This window comes from Osmerus mordax, chromosome 26 (genome assembly GCF_038355195.1).
Source record: "Osmerus mordax isolate fOsmMor3 chromosome 26, fOsmMor3.pri, whole genome shotgun sequence".
In the NCBI taxonomy this organism is placed as follows: Eukaryota; Metazoa; Chordata; class Actinopteri; order Osmeriformes; family Osmeridae; genus Osmerus; species Osmerus mordax.
Window position 1 is genome coordinate 1,026,617 of NC_090075.1, and position 13,887 is coordinate 1,040,503.

General features: G+C 49.9%; 2 protein-coding genes across 2 annotated transcripts; one reads left to right on the forward strand and one right to left on the reverse strand.

Moving 5' to 3' along the window:
• Positions 1-131: 131 nt before the first annotated feature.
• timm13 (translocase of inner mitochondrial membrane 13 homolog (yeast)) lies at positions 132-1,906 on the forward strand. Its single transcript, XM_067229548.1, has 3 exons — positions 132-352; positions 773-841; positions 1,032-1,906. The coding sequence occupies exons 1-3, from the start codon at positions 233-235 to the stop codon at positions 1,128-1,130; spliced, it is 288 nt and encodes a 95-aa protein (XP_067085649.1). The 5' UTR covers positions 132-232; the 3' UTR covers positions 1,131-1,906.
• Positions 1,907-1,973: 67 nt separating this feature from the next.
• tmprss9 (transmembrane serine protease 9) lies at positions 1,974-11,940 on the reverse strand. The gene is made up of 15 exons (XM_067229547.1): positions 11,817-11,940; positions 11,152-11,279; positions 10,922-10,989; positions 10,367-10,542; positions 9,961-10,002; positions 9,751-9,864; positions 9,393-9,558; positions 8,938-9,212; positions 8,384-8,526; positions 8,041-8,311; positions 7,753-7,866; positions 7,402-7,570; positions 3,947-4,212; positions 3,554-3,690; positions 1,974-2,597 (listed from the first exon to the last, which is right to left on the reverse strand). The coding sequence occupies exons 1-15, from the start codon at positions 11,938-11,940 to the stop codon at positions 2,436-2,438; spliced, it is 2,355 nt and encodes a 784-aa protein (XP_067085648.1). The 3' UTR covers positions 1,974-2,435.
• Positions 11,941-13,887: the final 1,947 nt, after the last annotated feature.

Genomic DNA, 13,887 nt, shown 5'->3' on the forward strand with positions numbered 1-13,887 from the left:
ATGCTTTAGAAAACACCAACGAAATATGAGGATTGAATGCCTTTTCTACACGGACACACAACTGTGACTATTCATGAGCAAAAAAGTTGATGCTTGATTCTGCCTACAGGAAGTTTCGTATGTGATGTTCCGGTTCTGTCAAGGGCATTGAGCTTACTGCTAGCAGTAGTTACATGCACGTGTAATTTATAGTTTCTCTACTAAATAGCTATCGATATTTTCACAATCAAACATGGACGGGTTCGGTTCAGATTTTTCAGCGGGTGCTGGGTCTGGTAAAATGGACACTGGCACAATTATGGAGCAAGTGAAGGTCCAGATTGCAGTAGCTAATGCGCAAGAGCTGTTACAGGTATATATTAAACCTAGCTAGCCTACCTACTAGCAAGAATATGAAATTGCTAAACGTCATTTATCTCATATACGTGTAAATCATGTAGAATTACTAACATTGGGTGTTTGTAATTAGACATGTATTCTGAACAAGCAGTTTTGTATGGAATAATGCGTACAGGTAGAAAAATGACTGAAAATACATCGTGGAGTAGCTAGCTCGACAATAGCTACTAACTTTAGTTACCTAGTTAGCTCTGTAATAGAACCAAGGCTTTCCAAATCAGTAGTCCATTATCACAAATGCGTATACCAATTTATGTTTGGCTGGTGTAATGTAAAATACGGATTTTGTACCATGTAGACCCTGAACATGGCTAATGAGGTCGATTAATCGAGTGACACAACTTAATTTTAATTATTTTCCTTTCTCTTGTAGAGAATGACAGATAAATGCTTCAAGAAATGCATAGGTAAGCCTGGAGGCACATTAGACAACTCTGAACAGGTGGGTATTTAGACTTGATGTATTCAACATTTGGCCTTCTGAGTATAGTACAAAGTATTTGTAATCATTGGTAGTCATTGGTTTGACAGAGACAGAAGTAATGGCAATAGTGTTCGACTGCCCCATCGTTGTCAGCTCTCCGAATAAACAGATCGATGTACTCACTGCTTCTCTTCTGTGTACCGTGCAGAAATGCATCGCCATGTGCATGGATAGGTACATGGATGCCTGGAACACTGTGTCGCGTGCCTACAACTCCAGACTGCAGAGGGAGAGGGCGCGCATCTGACCTGTCCCTCCTTCAGCCCCACACGGCAGGCGCAGACGTCTGGCATTGGAGGTGATTTGGCCGAGGTTAAGATCGCATGTGTGCGCACCATCATCCCACAAGAAGTGGCCAGGTCACCAGTGCCTGTGGATGCTAGCCTCAGTGATACCTAATGGACATGTTCCTTGCAATAAGGAATCGTAACACACATGGCTACAGATTATTGTTTTTTTAATTTGATGTCCTGAGAGTTGTTGATGACGGATGTTCATGTGGACAACTGTTATGATGTACAATATGGCTGAATCCGTCATGGTCCAACTATAACTCTCCCCAAGGAAAACTGTGCCAGGTGTGACCAATTCTTTAGTTTGTTGTGTCTGTGTGAGACACCAGTGTCAAAAGAAAGCTCTTGTTACTTCATCTACAAACCCACCTTTCATCCAGCATCAGAAACAGTTTTGTTTTCATAACTGTAAACTGGCATTCAAACTGTCGCATATCAGACTGCACCCTGAGATCTAAATTGGGTTGTTTGTTGTGTTTCTGGTTGTCCTATCTGGCCTCCAGTGTCGGGCTCTGCTGAGCAGAACTTGGACAAGAAAACCTTTATGTTCCAGCTGCTGTAGGTAGTTCTGGGAAAACGTTAATTCTAAGGCTCTTCATCCATTTTGGCTTTGTGGAAGAGAATTAAGGTCTTTGAACACTTGAGGATGGTGCTGGAATGATATGTTTGTGTGACTCACTAAAATGGTATTTTTCACGAATGAAAAGTAAATAAATGCCGGGTAATCAAACATGGAGTCTCTCGAGTGTTTTTCCTTCTTACTTGTGATTCCAGTCGCTGAAGGAAGTGTCCTATTTCGATACATCTAGGTACTTAAACCTATTATCTATTTCAGACATTATCAGTAGAAGAAAACTGTAAAATAATTTTAAAACTACAAACAATAAGAGCAGTTTAAAGACCAGTAAATGAAATGCATATATTTCTAAACCCTCACAAAATCAAACAAAAAAAAGTTGCTTCTGGTAAGTTACATGTCAGTCACCACAATAAATACAGTCAAATAAATACACGGTTCCCCACTAGTATGCTGATCGTAATGAAATGTCCAGAAAGTCACTCCAGCGAGACAGTCCTGGACCACGTCCTCTGCTATGGTCGTGTTTCTCCAGAGTGTAAGGCCCGTCTCTGGGTCCGTGTGAGAGGCTGGAGACAGGACACCACGGTCCCCCGGCCACACAGCTGTCCTGGGAGGCCACCGGAGGGAGGCGAGTGGGGGAGGAGAGGAGGGCTCTCTGTTTGCTCCGTCCGGGGCGTCGTTAGAAAGGCAGGTGGGAGGAGATCCACTCCCTGGCGGCCGTCACACGCGTGTAGACTCCTGGGAAGCCGCTCCGCCCACAGCCATGGCCCCAGCTCGTCACCCCGGCAACAAACCAGGGGCCGGAGAGCTCTCGACAGGTCAGAGGGCCTCCTGAATCGCCCTGTGTTCGGGAGAAACGGATACCTTCAAACGCCCCCGCATCTCTCTTTATCCGCTCTCTCTGTCTTTCCCCCCTCTGCCTCTCTCTCCCTCTCTCTCCCACCTTGTCTCCATATCTCTCCCTCTCTGTCCCCATCACCCCCCCCCCCCTTCTCTCTGCCCCTTCCCTTAGTCAAGGTAAACTTGTCGGCTGTCTCGTCTTGTGTATATCTGATAGTGTTGGGTCCCCTACACCAGAGACTGCTTCCTAAGATGTCGGGCTTGTCAGATGTGAATGCTGGCTGATGACCTAGATGTGGATGTGAAGGCAGTGGCCTCCAGGAAGCTGGGTGAAGGTACACCACTCTCCTTTGTACAGTTACAACCCAACACTATCACATCTACACTGGAGAGGACAGCCAACAGGTTACCTTGACTAAGAGAGAGAGAGAGGGAGGGGGGGGTGAATGGAGACAAAGAAAGAGAGATGGAGAGACACAAAGAGAGGGGGGATGGAGATAAAGAGTGAGGGAGGCATAGGAAGAGAGAGAGAGAGAGCACAGTCAGCAGAGCTCCAGAGAGGAGAATGTCATTTGTGGGCCTAGGTGATACCCTGAGACAGGAATGCTTTTGGGTTGACTTGGTTACATAAGCAGCTTAGGGAGGGGAAGAGGAAAGAGAGGGGAGGGGAAGAGGAAAGAGAGGAAGGGGGAGGAGCAGGTTTGGTGGAAAGGTAATATAATCTCAGACAATGTGTCTCCAAGGGTGGGGGTGAACCTGTGTGTGTGTGAGAGTGTGTGTGTGACTGTGTGTGTGTGTGACTGTGTGTGTGAGTGTGACTGTGTGTGTGTGTGTGAGTGTGACTGTGTGTGTGTGACTGTGTGTGTGTGAGAGTGTGTGTGTGTGACTGTGTGTGTGTGACTGTGTGTGTGTGACTGTGTGTGACTGTGTGTGTGTGTGTGTGTGAGAGTGTCGTACCAGACACGTGTCCTTTCCTCCCTCCATGTACCCAGCACACATCATGCTGGGGCTCAGTCCGCTGCCGTACGCACGCTGGCAGTCCGCCGGGTCGATGACGCTGACCGGAGCTTTCTGCAGCAGGTTGGTCAGAGAGCCTGAGAGGAGGACAAGCACAACACAGACCTGGGGTCAGCTCAACTCTCACTTTAATCAAGCTGGGATGCACGTATAATAGTAAGTCTCTCTCAGGTGTAATTAATGTTCTTCTCAAGATCCTGCAGCCTAAGTCCTGTTCCCCTGCGTACCCCCCCCCCCCCCGTGCCCCCTCCTGTTCCCCTGCGTATCCCCCCCCGCCCCCTCCTCCCTGCGTATCCCCCCCCCGCCCCCTCCTCCCTGCATATCCCGACTCACCTCCCTCCCTCATGGAGCCCCAGCCAGCGATGTAGCAGTCTGCGGTCTTGAGGAACCTGTGTACGGGCGAGGGCAGGCAGGCTGACTGGATGGTGTAGGAGCGGGGCGCTGGGACAGCCAGCTCCAGCAGGGCCAGGTCGTGGTTCATGGTGGAGCTGTTGAAGCTAGGGTGGAGGATGACCCGCTGGATGGGAATCACCAGGGCCCCGACGCCTGAACGCAGCACCGAGCCCAGGCTGACCGCCCAGCCGGTCGGAGCAGGGTCACTAGGGGGGGAAGGGACGACAGGATAGGAGGGGATGGAAATCAGATGAAATTAAACAATCCTGGAACAATCACACACTGCATTTCTCTGCATCACATCTGTGCACCTTCTTGGTTTTGGGCTGTGTGTGTGTCAGGCATAGGGTGTGTGTTAGTGTGTGTGTCAGGCATAGGGTGTGTGTGTGTCAGGCATAGGGTGTGTGTTAGTGTGTGTGTCAGGCATAGGGTGTGTGTGTGTCAGGCATAGGGTGTGTGTTAGTGTGTGTATGTCAGGCATAGGGTGTGTGTTAGTGTGTGTATGTCAGGCATAGGGTGTGTGTGTGTCAGGCATAGGGTGTGTGTTAGTGTGTGTGTCAGGCATAGGGTGTGTGTGTTAGTGTGTATGTCAGGCATAGGGTGTGTGTTAGTGTGTGTGTCAGGCATAGGGTGTGTGTTAGTGTGTGTATGTCAGGCATAGGGTGTGTGTTAGTGTGTGTATGTCAGGCATAGGGTGTGTGTTAGTGTGTGTGTCAGGCATAGGGTGTGTGTGTGTCAGGCATAGGGTGTGTGTTAGTGTGTGTGTCAGGCATAGGGTGTGTGTGTGTCAGGCATAGGGTGTGTGTTAGTGTGTGTATGTCAGGCATAGGGTGTGTGTTAGTGTGTGTATGTCAGGCATAGGGTGTGTGTGTGTCAGGCATAGGGTGTGTGTTAGTGTGTGTGTCAGGCATAGGGTGTGTGTGTTAGTGTGTATGTCAGGCATAGGGTGTGTGTTAGTGTGTGTGTCAGGCATAGGGTGTGTGTTAGTGTGTGTATGTCAGGCATAGGGTGTGTGTTAGTGTGTGTATGTCAGGCATAGGGTGTGTGTTAGTGTGTGTATGTCAGGCATAGGGTGTGTGTTAGTGTGTGTATGTCAGGCATAGGGTGTGTGTTAGTGTGTGTGTCAGGCGTAGGGTGTGTGTGTGTCAGGCATAGGGTGTGTGTTAGTGTGTGTGTCAGGCATAGGGTGTGTGTTAGTGTGTGTATGTCAGGCATAGGGTGTGTGTTAGTGTGTGTATGTCAGGCATAGGGTGTGTGTTAGTGTGTGTGTCAGGCGTAGGGTGTGTGTGTGTCAGGCATAGGGTGTGTGTTAGTGTGTGTGTCAGGCATAGGGTGTGTGTTAGTGTGTGTATGTCAGGCATAGGGTGTGTGTTAGTGTGTATGTCAGGCATAGGGTGTGTGTTAGTGTGTATGTCAGGCGTAGGGTGTGTGTTAGTGTGTGTGTCAGGCATAGGGTGTGTGTTAGTGTGTGTGTCAGGCGTAGGGTGTGTGTTAGTGTGTGTGTCAGGCGTAGGGTGTGTGTTAGTGTGTATGTCAGGCGTAGGGTGTGTGTTAGTGTGTGTGTCAGGCGTAGGGTGTGTGTATGTCAGGCGTAGGGTGTGTGTTAGTGTGTATGTCAGGCGTAGGGTGTGTGTGTGTGTATGTCAGGCGTAGGGTGTGTGTGTGTGTATGTCAGGCGTAGGGTGTGTGTGTGTGTATGTCAGGCATAGGGTGTGTGTTAGTGTGTATGTCAGGCATAGGGTGTGTGTTAGTGTGTGTGTCAGGTGTAGGGTGTGTGTTAGTGTGTGTGTCAGGCGTAGGGTGTGTGTTAGTGTGTGTGTCAGGCGTAGGGTGTGTGTATGTCAGGCATAGGGTGTGTGTTAGTGTGTATGTCAGGCATAGGGTGTGTGTTAGTGTGTATGTCAGGCATAGGGTGTGTGTTAGTGTGTGTGTCAGGCGTAGGGTGTGTGTATGTCAGGCATAGGGTGTGTGTTAGTGTGTGTGTCAGGCGTAGGGTGTGTGTGTGTGTGTGTCAGGCATAGGGTGTGTGTTAGTGTGTGTGTCAGGCGTAGGGTGTGTGTGTGTGTGTGTCAGGCGTAGGGTGTGTGTGTGTTAGTGTGTGTGTCAGGTGTAGGGTGTGTGTTAGTGTGTATGTCAGGCGTAGGGTGTGTGTTAGTGTGTATGTCAGGCGTAGGGTGTGTGTTAGTGTGTGTGTCAGGCGTAGGGTGTGTGTGTGTCAGGCGTAGGGTGTGTGTATGTCAGGCATAGGGTGTGTGTTAGTGTGTGTGTCAGGCGTAGGGTGTGTGTGTGTCAGGCGTAGGGTGTGTGTATGTCAGGCATAGGGTGTGTGTTAGTGTGTGTGTCAGGCGTAGGGTGTGTGTGTGTCAGGCGTAGGGTGTGTGTTAGTGTGTGTGTCAGGCGTAGGGTGTGTGTGTGTCAGGCGTAGGGTGTGTGTTAGTGTGTGGGTCAGGCGTAGGGTGTGTGTGTGTCAGGCGTAGGGTGTGTGTTAGTGTGTGTTAGTGTGTGTGTCAGGCGTAGGGTGTGTGTGTGTCAGGCATAGGGTGTGTGTTAGTGTGTGTGTCAGGCGTAGGGTGTGTGTTAGTGTGTATGTCAGGCGTAGGGTGTGTGTTAGTGTGTGTGTCAGGCATAGGGTGTGTGTGTGTGTATGTCAGGCGTAGGGTGTGTGTTAGTGTGTGTGTCAGGCGTAGGGTGTGTGTTAGTGTGTGTGTCAGGCGTAGGGTGTGTGTTAGTGTGTGTGTCAGGCGTAGGGTGTGTGTGTGTCAGGCGTAGGGTGTGTGTGTTAGTGTGTGTGTCAGGTGTAGGGTGTGTGTGTCAGACGTAGGGTGTGTGTTAGTGTGTGTGTCAGGCGTAGGGTGTGTGTATGTCAGGCGTAGGGTGTGTGTTAGTGTGTGTGTCAGGTGTAGGGTGTGTGTGTCAGACGTAGGGTGTGTGTTAGTGTGTGTGTCAGGCGTAGGGTGTGTGTATGTCAGGCGTAGGGTGTGTGTTAGTGTGTGTGTCAGGCGTAGGGTGTGTGTGTGTGTGTCAGGCGTAGGGTGTGTGTGTGTTAGTGTGTGTGTCAGGTGTAGGGTGTGTGTGTCAGACGTAGGGTGTGTGTGTGTTAGTGTGTGTGTCAGGTGTAGGGTGTGTGTGTGTCAGACGTAGGGTGTGTGTGTGTTAGTGTGTGTGTCAGGTGTAGGGTGTGTGTGTGTCAGACGTAGGGTGTGTGTGTGTTAGTGTGTGTGTCAGGTGTAGGGTGTGTGTGTGTCAGACGTAGGGTGTGTGTGTGTTAGTGTGTGTGTAAGGTGTAGGGTGTGTGTGTGTCAGACGTAGGGTGTGTGTGTGTGTGTGTGTGTGTGTCAGGTGTAGGGTGTGTGTGTGTCAGACGTAGGGTGTGTGTGTGTGTGTGTGTACGGTACCTTCTGAAGCAGTGTGCGGCCGTCAGGAGCCACTTGTGGTGGACGAGCGTGGCGCCGCAGCGATGCTGACGCTGGTGCTGCAGGCTGCCGATCCACGGCCACTCCCCCCGTCGTGCCGTCACACCTCCCACAATCCTCTGGGAGCCCACGGCCGGGCGCACGCCACAGTCTGGGGGACAGAGGGGCTGGGCGTGACCTCTTACCCTTCCCGGATCCTGATCTTTAAACTCTGTTGCCTATCAATGTTTTTTGAGGGTTTGTCTGTAAGTGCTACAGTCGTACGTTAGAATAAAAACACATTTCAATAAGAAGGAGGTTTCCTAAACGAGCTGGTGACGTTGCGAATCTCACCGCAGTTTTTCTCGTCAGCCTGGTTCGGACAGTCGATGTCTCCGTCACACTCGGGGTTGGTCTTGCTGATGCAGAACCCCGACACACACTGGAAGTTCCCGCTGCAGTTCACCGCTGCCATGACAACAGAACAGTCGGCATGACAACCAGCGTACATTTAGAGAGTTTAGAAAAAACTAGTTTCACACCCCCCGGACGAACAGTGAATTACAATGTGTGGTAGGACACAGGACAGGTTACAGGAAAACTTGATCTTTCTTAGAGGGTTGGGGTAGAGGGGCAGAGTACCAGGTATGGGCGGGGCAGCCATCATCATCATAGCGTGGTGTATCTCTGCTGTCTTGGTAACGGCGGAGGGCGGGACTGGGGGCGGAGTCTGGGGCAGGGCCGGGGCCAGGTCGGGGGAGGTCTGTCTCAGGATCCAGTTCCTCAGCTGAGTGACCCTGGAGTAGACCCCGGGACGGTTGATCTGAGCACAGCCCACGCCCCAGCTCACCACCCCCGCCAGGAAGAACCTCCCTGGAGCCTCCTCACACACCAGAGGGCCCCCAGAGTCCCCCTACAGGACAGGAGGACATACACATGTAAACACAGACAGGTAAACACACACACAGTGTCCTGTTCCTCTCACCTGGCAGGAGTCCACCTTGCCCTGCAGGAATCCTGCACACATCATATTCTGTGTGATGGCCCCTCGGTAAACGCTGGTCTTGTTGCAGACCTTGGAGTCGATGATCTTCACCACGGCCTTCTGCAGCGTGGGGGGGACGTCGCCTGCAACACGGGGAACCATGACGATGGGTAGAGCTCAGTGGTTAGAGGGTTTGACTGCAAATCAGTAGGTTCAAATACCCCCTGCCCACGCCCCCTGTACATTATTCTGAATCAAAGCGGCAGCTAATAGAATACAAGACAAAGTTAGTATCATAACCAGGGACCTTAGCTTGTTCATATGTACAAATGTGAATCCTGTCACACTAAATGTGAATCCTGTCACACTAAATGTGAATCCTGTCACACTAAATGTGAATCCTGTCACACTAAATGTGAATCCTGTCGCACTAAATGTGAATCCTGTCACACTAAATGTGAATCCTGTCACACTAAATGTGAATCCTGTCACACTAAATGTGAATCCTGTCGCACTAAACCAAACCATCGAGGATGGAGTGTGAAGGCTCTCACTGGTGTACTGGTTGAGCGCCCCCCAGCCGGACACCACGCAGTTCTTCCCTGGCACGAAGACGTGCGAGGTGGCGGGGAGGCAGATGGGCTGGACGTGGCTGCTGAAGGTGACGGGAGTCTCCAGCTCCAGGACCGTCACGTCGAAGTCCGTGGTCATGGGGTTGTAGCGCGGAGCCACCGTCAGGGACTTGATGTTGATGGTGGAGGCCTCCTCCTGCTCCCCCGACACCAGGCTGGCCCCCACCAGCGCCGTCCAGAGTTTAGGGTCATTGTCTCTGGAGGGGGGGGGGGGGGGGGGGAGAGGGAGTGAGAGGAAGAGACAACCAGACAAAGAACCCAAGTGAATAACAGATGCAAATAAAACAGAAACGCGAAAGGAGGGGGGCTGGAGAGGGTGGCAGGGGGAGAGGGGGCAAGGGGAGGGTCGCAGGGGGAGAGGGGGGTCCAGGTCTCACCTCTCGAAGCAGTGGGCGGCGCTGACAAGCCAGGTGCTGCTGATGATGGAGGCTCCACAGCTGTGTCGTCCGTTCAGCCTGAGGCTCACCTGCCAGGGCAGCTCCCCCCCCCGCGCATCCTCCCCCCCCACCACCCTGGTGCCCATGGCTGAGGGGGTCCCACACTCTGGGGGAGGGGCGGAGGAGGGGAGAGAGATACAAAGGGAGGGGGGAATGTATTAATTCAGCAGTTTATTCACATTTTCCAAATAAATAGGGGGTGTGATACTTCAACCTCTTGATCTGCAGTAAACTGCTTTTCCACTGAGCTAACCCTTTAACCCCTGGGTTGTATGACTGGGTCTCAAAGGTCACTCACCACAGCGGGCCTCGTCGGAGCCGTCCGTACAGTCAGGCAGCGAGTCACACTCGGGGTTGGTCTTGGTGACACACTCCCCGTTGTCACAGGTGAAGGTGTTGCCAGGACACCTGGCTGGGGAGGGGGGCGGGGGCGTCAGATCAACAGGCTGATAAACCTGATACAGGAGCTCTTTACAACATCAGGGTTTGAGGACAAACACACACTCACTCATGGCGTCTCCGATGGTGTAGAAGGACTTCCCGTTGGCCCCTGGGGACAGAGGCAGGAGACAGGATCACACACACACACACAGCACCTGCAGCCGGGCTCCAACTCATCAACACACTTTAACAGGAGTTTTAAACAGAACACCTAGTGAATCTGAAAGTTCGAGGGTGAAGATGCTGATGAGGACAGCTTGTACTGAAGAGCTGCTCTGAATCAGCACTCTCATGTCGCCTCGGAATTTTGACACAAATCGCATAAAACAGCTTTTTTTTTTTTTTTTACACGAATATTCCTTCATGATCGTCTCCAACCTTGTGAAAAATAACGCCTGTTTTTACTAATCACCACCGACTGTACAGCCCAGATCCTGGAGGAACAGAACAAACAGGGAGGGAGGCTCCAGTACCCAGCAGGGTGATGGCCTTGATCTCCCCAAAGCCTGGCACCACCACAGCTTTCCCCTGGAGCATGGCACTCAGCCCGGTCCTCAGAACGTCCTGGAGGTCAGTGTCCGAGTACAGCTGCATCTTGGACACCCTGAACACCAGCCTGAAGGTCACCATCACCTCCTCATTGATGTTCCTGGGGGGGACAGGAGGTCAGAGAGTGAGGTTGAGTCTCGGTGTCAAAATGGACTTACATTACATTTACATTTAGTCATTTAGCAGACGCTCTTATCCAGAGCGACTTACAGTAAGTACAGGGACATTCCCCCCGAGGCAAGTAGGGTGAAGTGCCTTGCCCAAGGACACAACGTCAGTTGGCATGACCGGGAATCGAACTGGCAACCTTCGGATTACTAGCCCGATTCCCTCACCGCTCAGCCACCTGACTTACTTGACTTGCGTGAATCTTTCGCTCATGACTGAGGGAGGGTTCTAAACCCCACACCCACAATGTTTCGACGATGTGCTCAAAAACACAAAGTGATTTTAGTGTAACAGTGGGAATTTGAACTCACCCATAGGCAATGATATTGCATTCTTCATAGTGATGTGTTATCAATGAGACAACAAACACCTCCCTCATCTGGAAGAACAAGGTACCATTTACACGTTTACATTTCATTCAGACGCTTTTAACTAGAGGGACACACAGGGGGGTTTTGAAAGTGCGTCCTCTTGATCTAAAGTCGGATGCTCTAACCACTTAGCTGCACCCTCCCCTCTCCCTGGGGTCAGGGCGTCCCACCTTGGACTTGATGATGGCGGAGAGGACGATGGAGAAGGCAGAGGAGTCATCCTGGAGGTCTGAGGTATAGTTCAGCCCCTTCAGCTGGACCGTCTCCATGAAGTAATGCTCCTCCTGAACCAGGTACGCTGATGGACCAATCACAAGCCGTCAGTCAACAACATCCTCCAATCACACGCCGTCAGTCAACAACATCCTCCAATCACACGCCGTCAGTCAACAACATACTCCAATCACACGCCGTCAGTCAACAACATCCAATCACACGCAGTCAGTCAACAACATCCTCCCGTCAACAACGAATACAACAGGTTTTGCATTTTTACATCACATAAGCGTTTGGGTCGAAGACACATTTTAAGGAAATGGAATGGCTTGTTAGTCATAGTTATGCATTTTATATGACTGGACTGCCTACCTTCCTAACTTAATTAACTAACTAGAATTACACCTTCCTGCATTACTTTCCCTTCGGGGGGAATTAAGTATTTTGATCGAATCTGTTTTTTTTAAGGGCTATATAAAGCTTAACTACTGTAACCAGACAAGTGTGGACATAGCGTTATTATCTGCCTTTATCTTACTAGTACGGAAGTAAGTGAAAGTCATAGGAGACTTGCAACATAAACTAAGCCACGTCTTGGTAATACGGCCGACAGACTCACAAGCCAAGACGCCAACAATGACTCCGATGATGAGGAAAACGAGGATGAAGGCCACCACAATAACCTTGAAGCAGGCTGAGCTGGTCTGCCCTGAGGAAGACTGGTTTCCCGCCTTCTTCTCCATTCTGGATTCACAGCAGCCGCCTCAGGTTACTCATCCCACTGTCCCAAACATAGCGGCCTTCTTCATCTGAGAAGAGACGGAAACTAAGTCGGTTGTCTTAGAAGGGTTGGGAGGTTGGAAAGAACAAAGACATTTGGTAAATCCATGACCTAGTTATCTTTTCCTGACATAAATCATAATCCTGACAATACATTTGGGTATAGGCTACATGGTGTGAATCATCTTTCGGTAAAGGTCGTTTCGCCTGCAGGGCTACATTTAATACCACGACTGGGTATCATTTAAACCATAATGACGTTTAACAATAATGGGTGCGGCCTTTCTCATAACAAAAGGTAAGTGTTACATCCTTAAAAGAACACCGTCGAACCATGGAAACAAACTCAATATCCCAGGCACTGATCCATAAAGGGAGCTTGACATTTCCAGACACTACGGATTGTGTTCTTTGTCTTAGACAAGGCCTACTTCAGCTGAAAATCAAAAGACGTTTGTTAACCGGTCTCATCTGATAACGAACCGTTATAAAGTCACCCGTTGAGATATTGTTAAATTTAAGTTTTGGCAACCGCTTTACGCACGGTTATGGTCGCGCGTTTCGACGCATGCGGGAAGATTGTAATTAACACATTTGCTACACTTCGCAGGCTACAATCGACTAAACTCTCCCAAAACACGGTAAAAGTTGTTACTTACCGGAATGTGGTCTCGTCCAATGCTGGCGGTATCTTTTTCAGCAGATGACTGCAGACAGAATAGAGATACATGGAGCGTTTTACTGCAACAAGAGGTGCACTATTTGTTCCACCTGCCAATGGGCGTACACACAAGTTCAGCAGACGCTCCGGCCTCCCAAATACTCTTCTCTAACTCTCCTCCCACACGTACTGATCCAGCGGAACAATCTAAAAACTTACCGCCCACACCCAGGTGTACAAAGTATTAAACTGGACTTAAAAATTGTGTTTAACTGTAATGTATTAATCTCAAGAAATAGCTATGTAAAAACAAAACTGCCACTCCCTCAGAAAGATCACAAGAAAAGTTTGTTTAGCAAATAGTAAACAAAACCCCTCCATGTATTGAACCACAGCACTGAAAAGCAGGAAGGTTATGCAGTATGTTCGGATGGAGAGTTCAACACAGCTCCCTTGCTTGCAACCTTTAGGTTGTACATGCTCCATTGACACAGTAAAACACTTTGGGGAGCCAGGGGAGGGTAAGGGGGTGGGGGGGGGGGTGAGGGGGGAGTCCTGGAATTCTCTTAACTGCTGGCCCGGTGCCTTGAACACACTACTCTTGGCAGATTTCTGGGTTCTGTTACAAGGATTATAGTCTGTCTCCAGCCTCTCTGATCTAGTTTCTGGGCTGTGGAAGCAGTGCTGGTGTCCCACCCTGGCTGGGAGTATGGGATCATCCACTCAGGTACTCAAGGCTCAACGTATTAGCAGAGCAACACCTAAATGTTACCACCCACAGCACAGGATACACTGTTTAATGATGACAAATATAATCACACACATAAACTAATCTGTCTCATTGAGGACATTACTTGAACTGGTAAGCTACTTATATAAACCTTAAAATTAGGCCTACAATCATCAATCGAAATCATTCCATCCACATTATTAATGGAAAACCCCAACCTACTTATCTGTTCATCAGTTTCCCAGTGTGGTGTGATGCTGCAAGACTAGTAACAAAGGTAAATGAGTTGGTATTATCCCATCTTCAGGCAGACACAGTTTGAGTCACAAGTGTCTCTTTGTGAGGCTGTAGACATGCCTGGCTGGGCCCTCAGATTTTCGCAGACACACTGAGCTTGCAGATTTAGAGTAGCTGACTACAGTGATCGCTATCAACTGGCTTCTTTACCAGGATGAAAAGAGCTTTTGAAGCCTCTGTTTTCAAGTAGTAGAATTCAAATATAAGCGGACAGAATTTGAA

Bases quoted from the DNA above. Each gene is read 5' to 3' on its own strand.
- timm13 (XM_067229548.1), top strand. From the start codon at position 233: ATGGACGGGTTCGGTTCAGATTTTTCAGCGGGTGCTGGGTCTGGTAAA. The intron at 353-772 runs GTATATATTAAA...TTTCTCTTGTAG, and splicing joins ATGCGCAAGAGCTGTTACAG to AGAATGACAGATAAATGCTT. The intron at 842-1,031 runs GTGGGTATTTAG...TGTACCGTGCAG, and splicing joins CATTAGACAACTCTGAACAG to AAATGCATCGCCATGTGCAT.
- tmprss9 (XM_067229547.1), bottom strand. From the start codon at position 11,940: ATGGAGAAGAAGGCGGGAAACCAGTCTTCCTCAGGGCAGACCAGCTCA. The intron at 10,990-11,151 runs GTGGGACGCCCT...TTGTTCTTCCAG, and splicing joins CCGCCATCATCAAGTCCAAG to ATGAGGGAGGTGTTTGTTGT. The intron at 9,865-9,960 runs GTGAGTGTGTGT...CCCCCTCCCCAG, and splicing joins CACCATCGGAGACGCCATGA to CCAGGTGTCCTGGCAACACC.